The following is an 18,052-nucleotide window of genomic DNA, read 5'->3' on the forward strand; positions in this document are numbered from 1 at the left end:
ATTCTCTTGTTGAAGAGATGCACACAAACTGAAGGCACTTTAATTATATGCATTTAATTTCACACCATCACCTATGATAATTTAAGATCTGTCACAACTACTGTACATTAAATACACAGTACAACTCATTCCAAGTCTGTTTAATCTTCAGACACATTAATGGCTTCCATCTCTTCCCTAGAGAGCAAGAGATGTTTTAATCATTAACATTTATTTAAAGCTACAATCCTTTCCTTATTCCCTGCATTAAGCGAGATTCTTCTGAGTAACAATTTCACCTGCAGCACTAAATATGCATTCAGTGGAAGTGATTGATGTGACAGGAGGCTTAGCTAAAGAATAGCCTTTTCCCCACTCCTCCCTAAAACTGTTAACAAGCAGGTTTTTTCTCTCCAGTTGGTAAAAGGATTTTCCTTTGTGCACGAAGAGCAGTTTTCGCATGGTGTTCTTCTCTCTTCTAGAGAAGCATATGGACTTTACAGTCATAGGGTGAAATTCTGTCTCAGTTGAAATCAGTGGGAGCTTTGGGATTGACTTCCATGGGGCCAAGATTTCACCCAGGGTATTTATAACCCAAATAACTGAAGAATAAGTCCACAACTGTAGATCTCAAGGCAGGGAACAAGTCTTCTCTATGGCTACAATCCTACTAACAGGTTTCAGAGTAACAGCCGTGTTAGTCTGTATTCGCAAAAAGAAAAGGAGTACTTGTGGCACCTTGGAGACTAACCAATTTATTTGAGCATAAGCGTTCGTGAGCTAGAGCTCACTTCATCGGATGCATACTGTGGAAAGTGTAGAAGATCTTTTTATACACACAAAGCATGAAAAAATACCTCCTCCTACCCCACTCTCCTGCTGGTAATAGCTTATCTAAAGTGATCACTCTCACAAATCAAGTATTTGTGCTGAAAATGGCCCAACTTGATTATCATACACATTGTAAGGAGAGTGATCACTTTACATAAGCTATTACCAGCAGGAGAGTGGGGTGGGAGGAGGTATTTTTTCATGCTTTGTGTGTATAAAAAGATCTTCTACACTTTCCACAGTATGCATCCGATGAAGTGAGCTGTAGCTCACGAACGCTTATGCTCAAATAAATTGGTTAGTCTCTAAGGTGCCACAAGTACTCCTTTTCTTAATCCTACTAACATTTACCCATGTGCTTAAACTTTACACTGTGCAAGCAGTCCCACTGAAGTCTGCAAACTAAGCATGTCATTGTTTGCAAGATCAGGGGCTGCATTTCTAAAGCACCACGCATATAGCAACAATCTGTGAAAGTATTTTAATAACAACCTGCACATGGAATTGCTTTCATCCATTCAGCTGGGACTAACATAGCGCTGGTTGCTTCCACTCCCACCCAGTGTCACCCCACCACTAACAACATCTTGCACTAAAATGATCCCTTTCATCGTAAGACCTCAAAACCCTTTACAAACTCTACTTAAAGCTCATAGAAACACTATGGTAAGGTGACACTAGGGGCCCAGATTCTGAAATGCATCCAAATAAGAGGGAAGAATCTGGCAGAGGGAAACAGATTTTAAGTGACAAGTTCAACAATCCACAGCAAGTCAGGGAAAGCACCTTTAAGTATAAGCCCTTTTAAGTTTTGACTCCCAGTCACCAGCTCTTTCTATTAGATCATATTGCCACACTTACGTTTTAAAGAACTTATTCAAATCCCTCAAAAATGGAGGAACACAGAAGTTGCAGTATAGGATCAGATGATTAGTCTGTTATATCAGGTGTCCTTACCCCTGCAGTAGTCACTGAGAAAGGAGAAAACCCCTTTAAATATACCTAGCCACTTGAACAATGCTGTCTGTACATGAAGGAACAACACTTCTTCTTGACCCTTGCAACCTACACCTTTGAACATGGAGATGCAATTACCTTTTTGATCTCAGTTTGCAAACCACACTTCCTCTCAAGAAGAGGGTCAATACAGCAGTAATTGGATGAAATTCTATGGCCTGGGTTATGCTGGAGGTCAGACTAGATGATTTAGTGGTCACTTTTGGCCTTAAAATATAGGAATCAATTAATCTATGAAAGACTTGCCTTGAGAAGGAGTGAGATACTGGGTCCAAATCTCCTCTCACTCTAATAAATCCATCGATTTCAATGGAGTTACCGCCGATGCACACTGGTCCATCTTTCCCACTCCATTACTCCTAGACAGTTTCACCCCCAGGAATAATCCACAACCCCCAGAGCTTTGATTTTAAACTTTCCCTAAACCTGAATTAAGGAACACTGCTGATACATTGTCTCAAACAGTTCATTTGAGAACTAGAAAGACTGCTTTTACCTGACTTAAGAATGAAACCTCAGCAATTTTTCTCCTCACTGCTGTAAAAATGAGCAGAGGAAGATTTATATACATTGGGCTTTAATGTGGAGAAAGCATCTGTCTTGTTTATTTAGCATGTGACAATCTTTCTAGGTACCCTGAAATGCAACTATTCTCCCAAAAGCGCTCTTAGTCCTATTTCGTAAGGCTTAGGGCTAAATGGCCAATAAAACATGCATTCTATTTTATATTTTTAATTCCATCTCTATGTCCCCACCATTCACATTTCTGATAGCCAACCAGGGCACGGTGCATTAATGCTAGAGACAAGCTTTAAACCATGGTGTTAAAAACTGCACACCTGACTTTGATGCCCCTTCTATGTCTGTAAATCTGGAGTGACTCCTATAAAGTCAGTGGAGTTATCCCACTTTGAACTAGGAGCCTGCCTCGAGATTTAGGATCTAACTTTACACACTGAGATTTGAAAATTTGGTATTAGGACATTAGAAATACCTTGAGAGAGTCAGAAGGATAGATCAGATTGGAGATTGATACCTCCCAACTATCTACTCTGTTCTGCTTCTAGTTACTAGTCAAAGATACAGACACGTTGATTCATCTTCAAAGTATTAAGACACTTATGCAAAGTTTCCTGATGTAACACAAAATTGGAAGCACATGCAAAGTCCAGACAATGCTGTTTCCTTTCTGTTTCATATTTATTGTCCTGCCATTAAGTGAAACCATCAGAACTCAAACTCTTACATAAGGATTAATATGTAATTTCCACAGGAGATGCTAACCTACAGGATTAGGAAATCATTAGTCCTAAATGAGATGGGATCCTGCTCAACGTTAATGGAAAAGAATGAAAGTGGGAGATCCCATTACAAACATCCAGAATTATTCCTCCCTGTAATGGTCCCTATACCCTGCTGTGCCAGCATACAGGTGCTGGGAAAGCCCTGTAGCTGGCTGGGGAAGAATTTCCTCCGCTCAGACACTGGGTAGGCACCACTACACAATCCCCCTGGAGTAGTGGGTGCACCAAAGGCAAAGATAAGCCCCTATAGCACTGAAAACTATGTGGATTCTAGACTGTTCAGGTAACACAGATGCCCATTAGCAGCCCAGGCAGAGCAGGTTTAACTTAGAGCAACCCCTGGGGTAGCTAGTTTACATCAGGGGCTGCACTGGCCTCCAGCCAGCCCAGAACAGAGAGAGCACAAAGATGGACTAAAATCATTTTTGCCTCCCACTGTGCTGCGGGCTGTGCCTCCTAGAGATGCAGCGCACACGCTACCCTAAGTCTCTATTTTGGAATGCTCATTTCTATTGATCTGCCATGCAAACAAACAGAGACCAGTTCACAGCAACCCCAAAGACACGTTATATGTAGTATATCTATCTAGCATAGGTGTTTCTAAAGCACCCTTCGCCTAGGAGTTGTACAAGTAAAGACAGCGCCAAGTGGATTCCAAATGGCAACATTCCCACCATCTCTCTCGCTTGCAAACCTCTCTCTTCTCCTCTCTCCAATAAAGAAGGCCTTATCTAGGCATGGGATCTTACATTGTGATCCTAAAAAGGCCAGTGTGCATTGCACATCTAGTCAGAACTGAAGCCTGCCCACCATTCTGCCCAAAACTCTACCACTAGAGTACCTATCAAACAGGAGAACTGCTCTTATTTCTGAAGGCTACTGGCCAGTAGCCAAAAGGCCAGCCTGGGGGAGTTCCACCACCTTCTCTCTAGCTCCAGTACAAAAAGGTCAATTTAAATGTTGCAAACTGTGCAGAACTGTCCTGGGAAGCTCTGAAATTTGCTGGTTACAAGAAGTTTCATGGTAGGGAGGGTTTTGGGGAGTCAGGGTTTGATAGCAATGCTCTGCTGATACAGTGTTTGCCAGCAATTGCTTCAGGAAACTCTTTAGCATAAAAGAATTAGAGCTGGTCTTCTGCGGCAGTAAACTTATTTGGTATACAACACTAAGTCCCAGAAACCATCTGCATGGCCAGCAGCAATTCCATGCATGCCTGTGATTTGTCTACTATAGTAGCAGCGCTCACTCACTCTCTCTCAAGAGCAGACCATGGCTTTGTCTACACTGCCAAGTGAACGACAGGTGCTTAAAAGAGCCCCCCCACTCTCCCCAAAAGACAAAAGCTTTGCCATGGCGAGTGGCAGTGTAAACGGTTCGTTGTTGGCAGGAGCGCTCTCCTGCCAACAACACAAACCCTGCTCGTAGAGGGTGGAAGTATTTTGTCGGCAAACGTATCTTGTCGCTAAAAGCTATGTAGTGTAGACAAAGCCCATGCTTCCCTTCCTACTCCTGGGCTGCTTAGTCTTTATCACCGCAGCCAAAAGAGTGATTGGAGAGGCTCTGTCCTGGGATGGAAGAGTGGGTTTGATCTGCCTTTTCAGAAGCATCCACTAATACTGGGTGCCCAATTTAAAACAGTATTGGCCTTGAGACACTAGGGCCTGCTGCTTTGCAGAATAAGGTACTTTCCAATGTCAGCAGCCCTAAGAGAGCACTGCATTGATTCACAGTGGGAAGAGTTTATTCAGACCCTTAAGGGCTAGAATAGTTGTAATGTTACAGCTTGCATCGTGCAGAAACCGACGGACGCCCTAGAGCCGCACTGGCGCTAGAAGCCACCAGCTCAATCTTCCCCCTCTTCACGGGAGAAGACGACATACTTCCTCTTTACCTCTATGCTTGAAAAAGCTAGAGCAAAAACACAGGTCCCAGATTCACACCCACTTTCCTTTGACGAAGCAAGCGCTTATATCGGCTGTTAGCTTTGCTCTAAAGGGTCTTACGCACCAAATGCCAAACGTATTTGTAAGAATGCTGAACCCACACGACAGCTTTTTTTCCCTTTGCAAGAAACATTAGATAACAAACATGCTTCCACGGCTGAGTCCCGCTCTTTCAATTATAAATTCTTTGCTTTGTAATTGGAAGTTCAAGGGGAACGGGTGGCGTAGGGTCACAAGTTCAAACCTCCTATGGCAGTGACAGCCAAAGCCCTGATCTTGCCATTTGTATTTTTCTGGGTCTTTCACACAGCAACAGGGACTAGCAGTTTTTAAATGTGGTTAATTAGAACATTATGATTGTAAACCACAACAATTGTCAGGCTGGGGGTTATGTGTAGGAACTTTCGTTTTAATCGACTAATTTTGAAGTTGAGAATGTCCGTTTACATACTTATAAAGGATTAAGACTAGTACTTATAAGGGTTTTATAAAGAATTAACTCATCTGGAGGTCACCATAACAGGAGTACCCTCTCGAGTGAGCAGAAATACTGAGGCCCTTACTCCACAGTGCACAGGTGGACTGAAGTCAATAGGACTGTGTGGGTTTAGCAGTTCCCCTTTGTGTTGTAAGTTACAGGATCAGGGCCTGAGATCTCAAATCTACTCAGAATTTTACACACACCACACACACACACCCCTCAAATATCTTCTAATCCAGAACAAAGGTCAGCATCATTGTTAACTCACCAGGCCGCAGATTCAATGAGATCTTCTGAGGCATTATTTGTGTCACATCCGAAAGGGTCAAGCTGGAGCCCTTGCTACTTAGAGGAAGATTCTCCACGATGTTAATGCTGCTTTTGGGAGTCTCAAGTTCCCCCGCACAGCCATTCGTAATCAGGTTTTCTACGAAGTCGCACCTCGATGTGATGAATTTTGTGCTGCCGAATTCCTAGGAGTTGGAGAAGGAACAAAAGAGAAAAAAAAATCAATTCCGCAACGGGAACCTTGTTTTGACATGCAGCGATCTGCAGCAAGAGGGAGGTGAGCGGGAGAGGACAATGTCATCTAGATTGGCTGCACTGCCAATGCATCCAGCACCTAGAGGGACTGAACCTTTCAGATCAAACTAGTGCAAAAGTGAGAAAGCAGGGGGGATATGGGAGAGGACAATCCTTCAGAATAGTTGTGAAAGCTGGAGTTTATGGTATGATCAAGAGGCACTGCTCTGTGACAGCAACTCCTATCAGGCCTGACAAACTCATTACACCTAACATATTGCTGTCATAGTATTTGTCTATAAAGAGTGTCTTGTAAGGTATCAAATGAAAGCTGTAACTAGGGCTCCATGTCTGTCACAGAAGTCACGGTGAGAAAGACAAATTTTCAAGTCTCACAGAGCTCTTCTTCAAGTCTGGGAAATGTACTGCCAGGATCACAGTAAAATGCAAGGTTTCAGAGTAACAGCCGTGTTAGTCTGTATTCGTAAAAAGAAAAAAGAAAAGGAGTACTTGTGGCACCTTAGAGACTAACCAGTTTATTTGAGCATGAGCTTTCGTGAGCTACAGCTCACTTCATCGGATGCATAGGTGGAACAGATTGTTTAACATAAATAGTTAGCACATACTGTAAGGGACCATTCAAGGTAGAGTTGCCTGTTAACACCTCTGCAGTCTTAGGACAAAAAGAGGGGGTTAGTGTGTTACAGATTGTCTTTATAAGCCATAAACTTTGTCTCTCTAATATCCAGGGACCGACACAGCTACAACACTGCATACAACAATGGAAGATATTGAATTTAGCCATCTGAAATGGAAACTCCACAACATGAAGAAAAAAGAAAAAAAACTTAACAGCAACAACATCTGCTTCCAGAGCAAATGCAAGAAACAAAACATCATCCTTAGAGGCCTCGCCATCTATAACTCTCTGACCACTACACACAACTCTACATATGCTGAACAGCTCTGCACAGATACTAAAAATCATGGACTGAACAGAGACACTGGATTTTTGGCTTATAAGAACAATCGGTAACCCTCTTTTTTTGTCCTAGGACTGCAGAGGTGTTAACAGGCCACTCTACCTTGAATGGTCCCTTACAATATTGCAGTGATGCTGGGAGTACCTTTCCAAGACTTGAGGAAGAGCTGTGTGTGGCTAGAAAGCTTGTCTCTCTCAGCAACAGAAGTTGGTCCAATAAAAGATATTACCTGCCCCACCTTGTCTCTCTAATAAAAGGAAGAGTGAGGAGAGATTCTGGGATCGCTGGGAGGGAGTGGGAGCAGAAACAGGTGGGAAATGGAATGTTTTAAAGGGGAAGGGGAGAAATAAGCTGTATATGTTGAGGAAGATGTTAAAACCTAATATGGGCTCGTAGATAAATGGACTCAACCTCCAACTTGCCCTCATGTATGTCTGGCGATTAATGTTGAACCAAACTACAGCAAATGTGTATCCTATCTATGTAGAAGGAAGAGTGCTGGGGTGTAGGCCACAATTGATATCTTGCTCTGGGGCAACAAATGGCTGTTATAATCACAGGGAGTTTACCAACTGCATTGAGATGTCCCTCAGCCCTAGCAACAAAGAAACTTAATCCAAACACACAGCATTCCCTGGGGCAGTGGCTTTGTAACAGCCGGACACATAAAGAGGCCAAGTATTTTTCCAAAGAGTTTTTAGAAACTATGGAGTGGGGATTTTCAAAGACGCCGGAGGAAGTTAGGTACCCAAAGCTCAATGAATTTTGATAGATTTCCTCCAATTTCTGGAAGATAGCTGCATAGAGACACCCATCCTATGCTCTGAGTGCCGACCCCATAGGTTAAAACCACACAAAATAATACAAAAATAAAAGGACAGCCCATAAATACAACCACTCCAACCATCCCTCCAATTCACTCAACAGCCTGGGAAAAATAAAAATAAGCAATTACCCAGTTTAGGCATCTTCACATCTTTCTACACAGCTCTTTTCCTCAAAAGATCTCAAAGCATTTTACAAACAAAGTCATCCTCTCACAACCCCCATTTGTGGTAGGGAAGTGTTACTTATCCCTACTTTTCAGAGGGGGAAACTGAGGCACAGGACCATCTAATGAGTTGCTCACGGTCACACAGCAAGTCAGTGGCAAAACCAATGATAGAATCTACATCTCATGGCCTCATCTTTAACCATCAGACTGGCTTCTTCTTAATAATGAACAGAAGAGCTTCTCACTACCTCCTAAAACATGAGGGAAGAACTTGAATATTGTGCCACCAACACACACACAGAATCCCCAAAACATTTTTTTAATACAAGGTTAGAATGTTTATATTTGAAATATACTTGATTTACATTCCAGCTTCCAAATACTAAGTCTAACCAAAGGAATGGTATGTCATACAGATATTAACATTAATTTCTTGGAACATGTAATGCAAACAGATGACCTTCCAGATAGAAAGACTATTTAAATCATTTTCTTTTCTTTTTTTCTTAAAAAACAAAAACAAAATCAGAACAGTGGGTAAAGGGACAGATTTTAAAAAGATTACCTAGGGCCTGTTGATAACGTTGTAAGGGTTTGATTTAAGCCCCACTGAAGTCAATGAAAAGACCCCCACTGACTTCAATGGGGGTCTCTGCATAGCCTGAGTGATATATTGTACAAATGGTGGGAGGAGTTAAGGGAAATCTAAAAGGAAGGAGGCTCTGCTGACTAAAGCCCCCTCTGGGAGTCAGGAGACTCGGGGCCTGATTCTTGATCTCATTTACACAGGCTTTACACTTGCACAGCCCCATGGACTTCAGGGGTGTTGCTCCTGGCTTAGCTGAGACCAGAATCAGGCCCTGGAGTTCTACTGCCAGTTTTGCGACAGTCTCCCTCTGTCATCACAACCTCTCTATGCCTCAAAGTCCCCATCTGGAAAATGGGAATATGTTATTAATCATGTTTATTACAGTAGTGTGTAGGGACCGAGCAAGATCAGGGCCCCAGTGCGCTAGGCACTGTATAAACTCAGAGGAGCAGATAACCCCTGCCTCTAAGCGCTTACAGTATCAACTGCCAGATTGTGCAGCCCTTACTCACACTGGCAGGCACTTACTCAAGCAAGTAGTCTCCCTGAAATCAATGGAGCTAATTGAATGAGTAAGTTCACCAGCACAATGGGGTCCTGTCCATGACCAGCACCTCTAGGTGCTACCACAATACAAATAATAATCATTTGAAAACCTCTCAGGGAAGGCACTACAGAAATGTGAAGTACTGTAACCATCCTGATTGTATATGAGCCCTTTCCTGCAGCCTACGCGCTATGGTTGGCACTGACCTGGCTGTGTGGCTTTATTTGTGTTGGTTGTCCACCAGCATGTCAGAAAGAGCGCTATCACTGCACTAACGTAACCTACACAAGGGCAACAGAAAGTTTCAACCAGTCGCATAGCCGTGCGTGATTATCCCTAAAGTACTAATACTGGGCAAAGCTTTAGTACAGAAACTTCAAACCAGGTGACATTTGGGGTTCATCGCGGACCAGAAATACAGCCCGACCTGGTATGACATGAAACGTCTACCAAACGTCTCCAGGAATCTTAGGGCTTGACCCAAAGCCCATGAATATTAACAGTAAGGCTAGGGCTACTCTAGAGATCCTACAGCCTTGCAGCTGCACCAAGAGAGAGAACTGTCCCATCGGCTTAATTACTCCAGCCTCCTCCCCGAGCAGTGGGAGCTATGTTGGCGGGAGAAGTTCTCCCCTCGACATAGCGCTGTACACCCCGGCGCTTAAATCGGCATAAATTATATCGCTCAAGGGGGTGGCTAATTCACACCCCTGTCAACTTAAGCTGTAGTGAAGCCATAGACAAAGACTCCCACTGACTTCAATGAGCTTTGTATCTGGCCTTTATTTTTTGGAAGGGGGGAAGTAAACACAGACCTACTTAGGAAGATAGGGCAGGTAGGAGCAGCAAGGTCAGCTGCAATTCTTTCCTCATCAGTGTGTGACCGCACTGTGAAAAAGGTCTCTAGATACAGCATTGTTTACCATGTTGTTGAGCTTCTCTGTCCGTGTTATTTAGAGAAGAAGGAAGAAGCCAGTATGCAATGGCCTGAGTATGCATGGATCTGTATTTGAGTGAGGGGAAAGACACAGCAGAACATATGTAGCAATGACACTCTCGTGGCCTATTTTCCTCCTTTTGGTAGAGCTGTAGAAGATGGAGTCACCAAAGTCACCCACAAGGGAAAGAATCAATTAGACTTAGGGAGGGGAAGATCCACTGAAGAACTATGACTGTTATTGACTAGATGGGCTACCAGCCACATTCAGCCCAGGTTTCTGCAAACAGCACAGGCCACACACCCCTCCCGTCCAGAGGTGGAAAGTTACCAGGAATGGTGGGTATTGCAACACTAGATAGCAACCACAACACATGAAATTGAAGGGGAAAAGAAAAAGAGACCAGCACAACTCAAGGAGTGGGCCCATTTATGTGACGGGTATGGCAAAGGTGTCTGGATGCACCGGTTCAGCACATCTCCTCAGCAACCTCCACTACTGGGACTGCCATGAAGCCACCTTTCCTCCTCCTTCAGCGCCCCGAGTCAAAGCTTCACACCCTTGGCAGAGATCATGAGGGAGGAACGGGGAGGTTACCACTGCATGCCTCCCTGGGAGTTTTCATGGGGCAGAGGGTGGGGCTCAGTTATTGCTGGGAAGTCTCTGTGCTCCTTTGGGCAAATCTCGCCATGCAGAGGTCACCCCTAAAAGCTTGTCTGGTTTTCCTTATACTAACAGATACGGTTCTCTCAGTGGCTACAGCATCCCCATGTATATTTCTATAATTACGGTCGGGAATACACCGCGTACTACAAACACTGACTCAAAGCTATTTAGTTACTATCCAGAAAATTTAAGGGCAACCACTGTACATAGCCATCTCCTAACAATAACTGTTAATGCCTCTCAGCTCATTGTCATCTGCGCACTCACTAAATATTAATCCACCCATTTTTTTGACATTTAAGTCTTTTCTACTGAAATTTCTTCTTCTAAAATAACCCAAAGTAGGACCACAGGAATTGCCAAACTGGATCAGATCGTGGTCCATCTAGTCCAATATCCTGCCTGCAACAGCATTCAGCACCTAAGCCCTTCCCTCTAAGTTTTGCACTGATCAGGGAATTGTCTTGCTCCTGTTAGTTTTTTAAAAACAGATGTATCAGCAGGGGAAACAGTAGCAGTCTGCCTCCTATGTGCTGGCTCCTACAGAGCTGAAAAGCCGGGTGACCTTTATAGTAGTTCACTACCGAGAACCTTTCACATTTCTTTATAATGTGAATGAGATCAAATTAATAAACAGATTAATTAAATGCAGTGCTTCTGGCAAAACCCCCAGCCCCCACTAAGCTACATGTAGGAAGAAGTAGTACAGGTTTCTCACATCATTGCTTCAGGAACCAATTGCCCACTTGTGATCCCTATATTTACATTGTCAAGCTGTCCGGAGTGGCTCAGGAACATTAGTACCAACCTCAGGGGAGAATGTTACCAACCAGGGCACAAACCTCAAACTGGTTGTGAGTTCTGTACTTAGATTTCACCAACCAAGTATCCAGCGTGAAGTCCTGAAGCACTATAACAGCCTTAACATGGAGTCACAGACCGTCCCCTTGGGCACTCAGTCTATCTTGCCATCCAGGCAAGCCTGCCTTTGTGTCAGATGGCCCCTTACACCAAAAATCACAACAGTATTTAAGTTACTCCCAGTTCCAGAAGACCAGTCGCTTACTAGTCAATTGCACCTTAGATCTTATACCAAAGACAACACTTGTAGCCAACACACAGATGAGCCAGACTGGTTTCCAGCTATGTGCTGGTCAGTGTTCAGTTGAGGACTAGTGGCCTTGGCATGAGCTGGCACCTAGTCTGCTAGCGTCACATACATGCTTTTGATTTTTTTTTTAAAAAAAAAAGGATCCGATGAAGTGAGTTGTAGCTCACGAAAGCTCATGCTCAAATAAATTGGTTAGTCTCTAAGGTGCCACAAGTACTCCTTTTCTTTTTGCGAATACAGACTAACACAGCTGCTACTCTGAAACCTTTGATTTTTTAGTGTACCTTACCAAGGCCCCGGAAGAAACTTTGAAGTCATATGTCTGCAGTTCGTGAGTGCAGGAAATCATGGTAACTTGCTGCAGAATGTATCTCATAAGCTCAAGCAGCAGCCAAGATTTCATGCTTGGTAACTGATGTGGGGCTGGTACCAAACCACAGGTCCAAATACTCCTGAACTTTTGGACTGTCTGGATCTAAATGCAGTGGTTCAGACTCTTTGCTGTTTGTTTGGATACTATGCTAATACGTGGGGAAGAAAACATGCCACCCAGAGGTTTAAATGCACAGGTAGTATAACTCAGACACTGAGGGACTAGAGCGTAGCAAGAAAAGCAACTAAGAGGAAGGTGTAAGAAGGGGCATTGCAGGACTCCCTCACATATACACACATAGGCACCAACTTCCCCTCTTCCCCATGGGTGCTCGACCCTGCCTCTGCCACTGGCCCCGCCTCCAGCCCACCCCTTCCATGAGGCCCTGGCCCTGCCCCACCTCTTTCCACTCCTGCGCCGCCCCCATTCCAATCCCTTCCCCAAAGTCCCCGCCCTAACTCTGCCCCCTCCCTGCCCCTATTCCAACTCCTTCCCCAAATCCCCGCCCCGGCCCCACCTCCTCCCCTGAGAGCGTCATGTTCCAGCTCCTCCCCTCCCTCCCGAAGCGTGCGAACGCTGCTAGACAGCCCCGGAGCACCCATGGAGCCGGCGTCTATGTATACACATACAAACTACACTGTCTTCTGGCTCCTCCATGTGTAGGTTACACCAATTTAGACCCAGTTATTGACATATGCTTATACATTGTTCTAGCATTTAGCCTCAAAAATCATAAATTGGTACAAAGAGGGCTCAGAAAAACATAAGAATGGCCATACTGGCTCAGACCAAAGGTCCATCTAGGCCAGTATCCTGTCTTCCGACAGTGGCCAATGCCAGGTGCTTCAGAGAAAATGAACAGAACAGGTAATCATCAAGTGATCCATGCCCTGTCACCCATTCCCAGGTTCTGGCAAACAGAGGCTAAGGACACCATACCTGCCCATCCTGACTAATAGCCATTGATGGACCTATCCTCCATGAACTTATCTAGTTCTGTTTCAAACCCTGTTAGTGTCTTGGACTTCACAACATCCTCTGGCAAAGAGTTCCACAGGTTGACTTTATGTCAAGAAATACTTCCTTTTATTTGTTTTAAACCTGCTGCCTATTAATTTCATTTGGTGACCCCTTAGTTCTTGTGTTATGAGAAGGAGTAAATAACACTTCCTTATTTACTTTCTCCACACGAGTCATGATTTTATAGACCTCAATCATATCCTCCCTTACTCGTCTCTTTTCCAAGCTGAAAAATCCTAGTTTTATTAATCTCTCCTCATACAGAAGCCGTTCCATATCCTTATTCATTTTTGTTGACCTTTTCTGAACCTTTTCCAATTCCAATATATCTTTTTTGAGATGGGGTGACCACATCTGCACGCAGTATTCAAGATGTGGGCGTACCATGGATTTATACTGAGGCAATATGATATTTTCAGTCTTATTATCTATCCCTTTCCTAATGATTCCCAACATTCTGTTTGATTTTTGACTGCTACTGCACATTGAGTGGATGTTTTCAGAGAACTATCCACAATGACTCCAAAATCTCTTTCTTGAGTGGCAACAGCTAATTTAGACCCCATCATTTTATATGTATAGTTGGGATTATGTTTTCTAATGTGCATTACTTTGCATTTATCATCATTGAATTTAATCTGCCATTTTGTTGCCCAGTCACCCAGTTCTGAGAGATCCTTTTGTTGCTCTTCGCAGTCTGCCTGGGACTTAACTATCTTGAGTAGGATTGCCCACTTTCTACTCGCACAAAACCAAACACCCCTGCCCCACCCTCCTCCAAGGCCCTGCCCATCTCCCACCCCTTCTCTGAGGCCCCGCCCCCACTCGCTCTCCTCACCCTCACTCACTTGCTCATTTTCACCGCGCTGGCTCAGGGGGCTGGGGTGCAGAAGGGGGTGAGGGCTCCAGCTGGGGGTGTGGCAGCAATAAAGTCCAAGGGCAAAAGGTAAAATAGTTTGTACCTTGGGGAAGTTTTAACCTAAGCTGGTAAAAATAAGGTTAGGGGGTTTTTCATGCAGGTCCCCACATCTATACCCTAGAGTTCAGAGTGGAGAAGGAACTTTGACAACCGCTTTTTCCAGATCATTTATGAATACGTTGAACAGGTCCCAGTACAGACCCTTGCAAGGGGACATCACTATTTACCTCTCTCCATTCTGAAAACTGACCATTTATTCCTATTCTTTGTCTCCTATCTTTTAACCAGTTACCAATCCATGAGAGGACTTTCCCTCTTATCCCATGAGAGCTTACTTTGCTTCAGAGCCTTTGGTGAGGGACCTTGTCAAAGGCTTTCTGAAAATCTAAGTACATTATATCCACTGGATCCCCCTTGTCCACACGCTTGTTGACCCCTGTCAAGGTTCCTTCAAGACTCTGAACTCTAGGGTACAGATGTGGGGACCTGCATGAAAAACCGCCTAAGCTTATTTTTACCAGCTTAGATTAAAACTTCCCCAAGGTACAAACTATTTTACCTTTTGCCCTTGGATCTTATTGCTGCCACCACCAAGCGTCTAACAAATATATGACAGGGAAAGAGCCCGCTTGGAAACGTCTTACCCCCCAAAATCCCCCCAAGCGCTACACCCCCTTTTCTGAGGAAGGCTTGATAAAAATCCTCACCAATTTGCACAGGTGAACACAGACCCAAACCCTTGGATCTTAAGAACAATGAAAAAGCAATCAGGTTCTTCAAAGAAGAATTTTAATTGAAGAAAAAGTAAAAGAATCACCTCTGTAAAATCAGGATGGTAAATACCATACAGGGTAATCAGATTCAAAACATAGAGAATCCCTCTAGGCAAAACCTTAAGTTACAAAAAGACACAAAAACAGGAATATACATTCCATTCAGCACAACTTATTTTATCAGCCATTTAAACAAAACAGAATCTAACGCATATCTAACTAGATTGCTTACCGACTTTTTACAGGAGTTCTGACCTGCATTCCTGCTCTGGTCCCGGCAAAAGCAACACACAGACAGAGAGAACCCTTTGTTTCCTCCCCCTCCAGCTTTAAAAGTATCTTGTCTCCTCATTGGTCATTTTGGTCAGGTGCCAGCAAGGTTATCTTAGCTTCTTAACCCTTTACAAGTGAAAGGGTTTTTCCTCTGGCCAGGAGGGATTTAAAGGTGTTTACCCTTCCCTTTATATTTATGACAATCCCCCTCAAAGAATTCTAGTAGATTGGTGAGGCATGATTTCCCTCTACAAAACCCACGTTGACTCTTCCCCAACAAGTTATGTTCATCTATGTGTATGACAATTTTGTTCTTTACTATAGTTTCAACCAGTTTGCCGGTACTGAAATTAGGCTTATCGGCAATAGGTATGATAATCTGCAGACACACATAACTAACTACAGAAGCAACATTACAAGTTACCCCTACGATGGCATCAGTGACTTACTATCAGCAAACAACTATTCACACCTCCGGGTGGCATAACAGAAACACTTTGGAGAGTTTCCAGTGTACAATGGCCATCTGTCAAAGGAAAGGAGTATGTGGACTTCATCTGGGAAAGCTAAGGGCTCCGGAATGAGTGATGAATGCTTACTCAGGCTCTGGCCCACTATCCGTTGGCAGACACATGCAAAGGAGCAGAATTCCACACACCAGCCTCAACACAAGATCAGCAGGTTTTAGTTCCTTCATGCTGTGGTTTTTGAAGCTTTATCAATTACCTGCACCTGGGTTTCTCTGTGGAATCCACAGAATGTCAAGTCGCAACTTCCCATGCTTCTTTTTCAGACACTTCTGTCCCTTCCGCACTCATCCCACCCTAGTTTGCTTACTTCCTAAGATGTCTGGCACGAAACCAAAGAATTTAAAAAAAAAAATCAAGCTGATGTGCAGATGTTTTATTTATGCTATGCCGTGATTTATAAAATCTACAGTATTTCACTGATCTACTTCATACCTTGCAGGAGCAATGAACAAACAGTCTATCAGGAAATTAAAAAAAAAAGTCACTACATTATCTCACTCCTACACGATCGGTAAGGTGCCAAGCACACTTTTGGCACCAGATCCATAACCAACACTAAAGCCAAGTCTTCAATGACAGACAAGTGAGATGCTCCCAAAGATTGTACGGAAAGAAGCAGGGGGAGGAAGGGGAAGAGGAGAGGATATTATACAGTCCACAATAGTTTATAAGCAAAACAGAATCTAGGGATGAACTGAAACCAAACTCCCTGACCCAAACTTTACAAAAGCTGAAATTCAGACCCAGACTTTCCAGCTTGCTCCCATTTGTAAATTAACATCAAAACACTCAAATAAGCACCATCTATGCAAGAATAGGAATGCAATCTTGCCAATAAGTTCACCGTCTGCCTCTCCTACAAAGAAACCCATTAAATAGCCACCAGAGGTTAGCAACCAAACGTTGTTTGTTCTAGAGCAAAGCTAATCTGGCTAGAAAGTGCCTGAATGTTTTCATTTGTTTACAGTAGCACTCACGATGTGCTAGGTGCTTGCCAAATACTGTCCCTTCCCCAAGGATTTCCCAACTAATGGCAGCCAAGCAAACAAAGGTTAGACAAAAAAAGAACTGGAACAACAATAGACAAATTATATACAAAACAACTTGATTCACTGTAGGAAACATTTAGTTCATATAATAATTTAATTCCTGCCTTGATCTGTGCCGGATTTTTCCCTGGCATTTATTTCTTCTTTATTCAGTCCAATCTTACATTAATTCAGCCTAAATTTCCCTTTCCTTAGCTTCATCATTTGATTCATTTCTCAATAATATCTCTTGTTCCCCCCTCAGCTTCCCAGCATAAATACCAGAGATGACATTTTTTCCAGTGGTTTTGATGAGACCAGCTTTTTTTTTTTTTTTTTTTCTCCTTTTGCTCGTTCCATATGAGGCTAAGTTTGGCAGGAAATAAAGGTGCAATGGCAGCTCCCACTAGGAAAGAAGAGCTTCCATCAGAGCCATCTGCTTTCACCAGCACACCTGAGCAGCTCCAGCAATATTGGCAAACAGGCCTCCAAGGGGAGGTCAACTAGATTCCTCTGCTGCCACCCAGAAAACATTACGCTGATGAAAAAGCCCAAAGACTGTACAAATTAGTACAAGTTTAAAAGGAATATGTAAGGCCTTAGCAGTCTGAAGAAACGATTCTGGTTTTTCCTCTAGATTCCAGCAGAAAGGGGCGGGCTGTAGCTGTTTGAATCACTTTGCAAATCCATATTCTATTTCTCTGACATATTTTTACTCATACACCCCTGCCATTGCATCATCTTTAAAAACCACACTATGGAGAGGCCTTCAATACTATCCACTTAAATCTGCATATCTTGCAGTTTCTTCTTTAAGAGATTATTAATCATGTTTATCAGGGTAGTGCCTAAGGACCAGCCAAGAATGGGGCCCCTTTGTGCTAGGCACTGTACAAACAGAGTAACAGACAGCCCTTGCCTAGAAGAGCTCACAAATTTAAGTAGACTACGAGACACGGGAAAGGGGGAAAGGGTAGAACACACAAGCAGAGTGAACAAGGTAATGGTGGCAAATATGGTTGTTTCATTATTTGGAAGAGGGGTTAGTTAGGAGGGGATCAGATGAATGGAAACAACAGGGAAGAGAGAGGGGCATTAAAAGGAACAGGAGTGAGGGGGACAGGGCAGTGGAAAAGAGGGTAGGAGGGGAAGATGTGAAGTGAAGCTGAAGTGAAGAGACAGAGATTGGAGCAAATGACCAATCAGCACAGGGCAGAAAAAGTCCAGTCAA

The 18,052-nt window shown here is 43.5% G+C and overlaps 1 protein-coding gene across 1 annotated transcript in view; it reads right to left on the reverse strand.

The window, feature by feature from the left end:
- Positions 1-18,052, reverse strand: part of ITGB5 (integrin subunit beta 5) — a 115,476-nt gene that overhangs the window by 86,496 nt on the left and 10,928 nt on the right. The window contains exon 3 of the mRNA XM_074967176.1: positions 5,824-6,028. Within this exon, the coding sequence (XP_074823277.1) occupies positions 5,824-6,028 (205 nt within the window). The remainder of the gene's footprint in view (positions 1-5,823; positions 6,029-18,052) is intronic.

The sequence above is a fragment of the Natator depressus genome, chromosome 11, assembly GCF_965152275.1.
Source record: "Natator depressus isolate rNatDep1 chromosome 11, rNatDep2.hap1, whole genome shotgun sequence".
Taxonomy (NCBI): Eukaryota; Metazoa; Chordata; order Testudines; family Cheloniidae; genus Natator; species Natator depressus.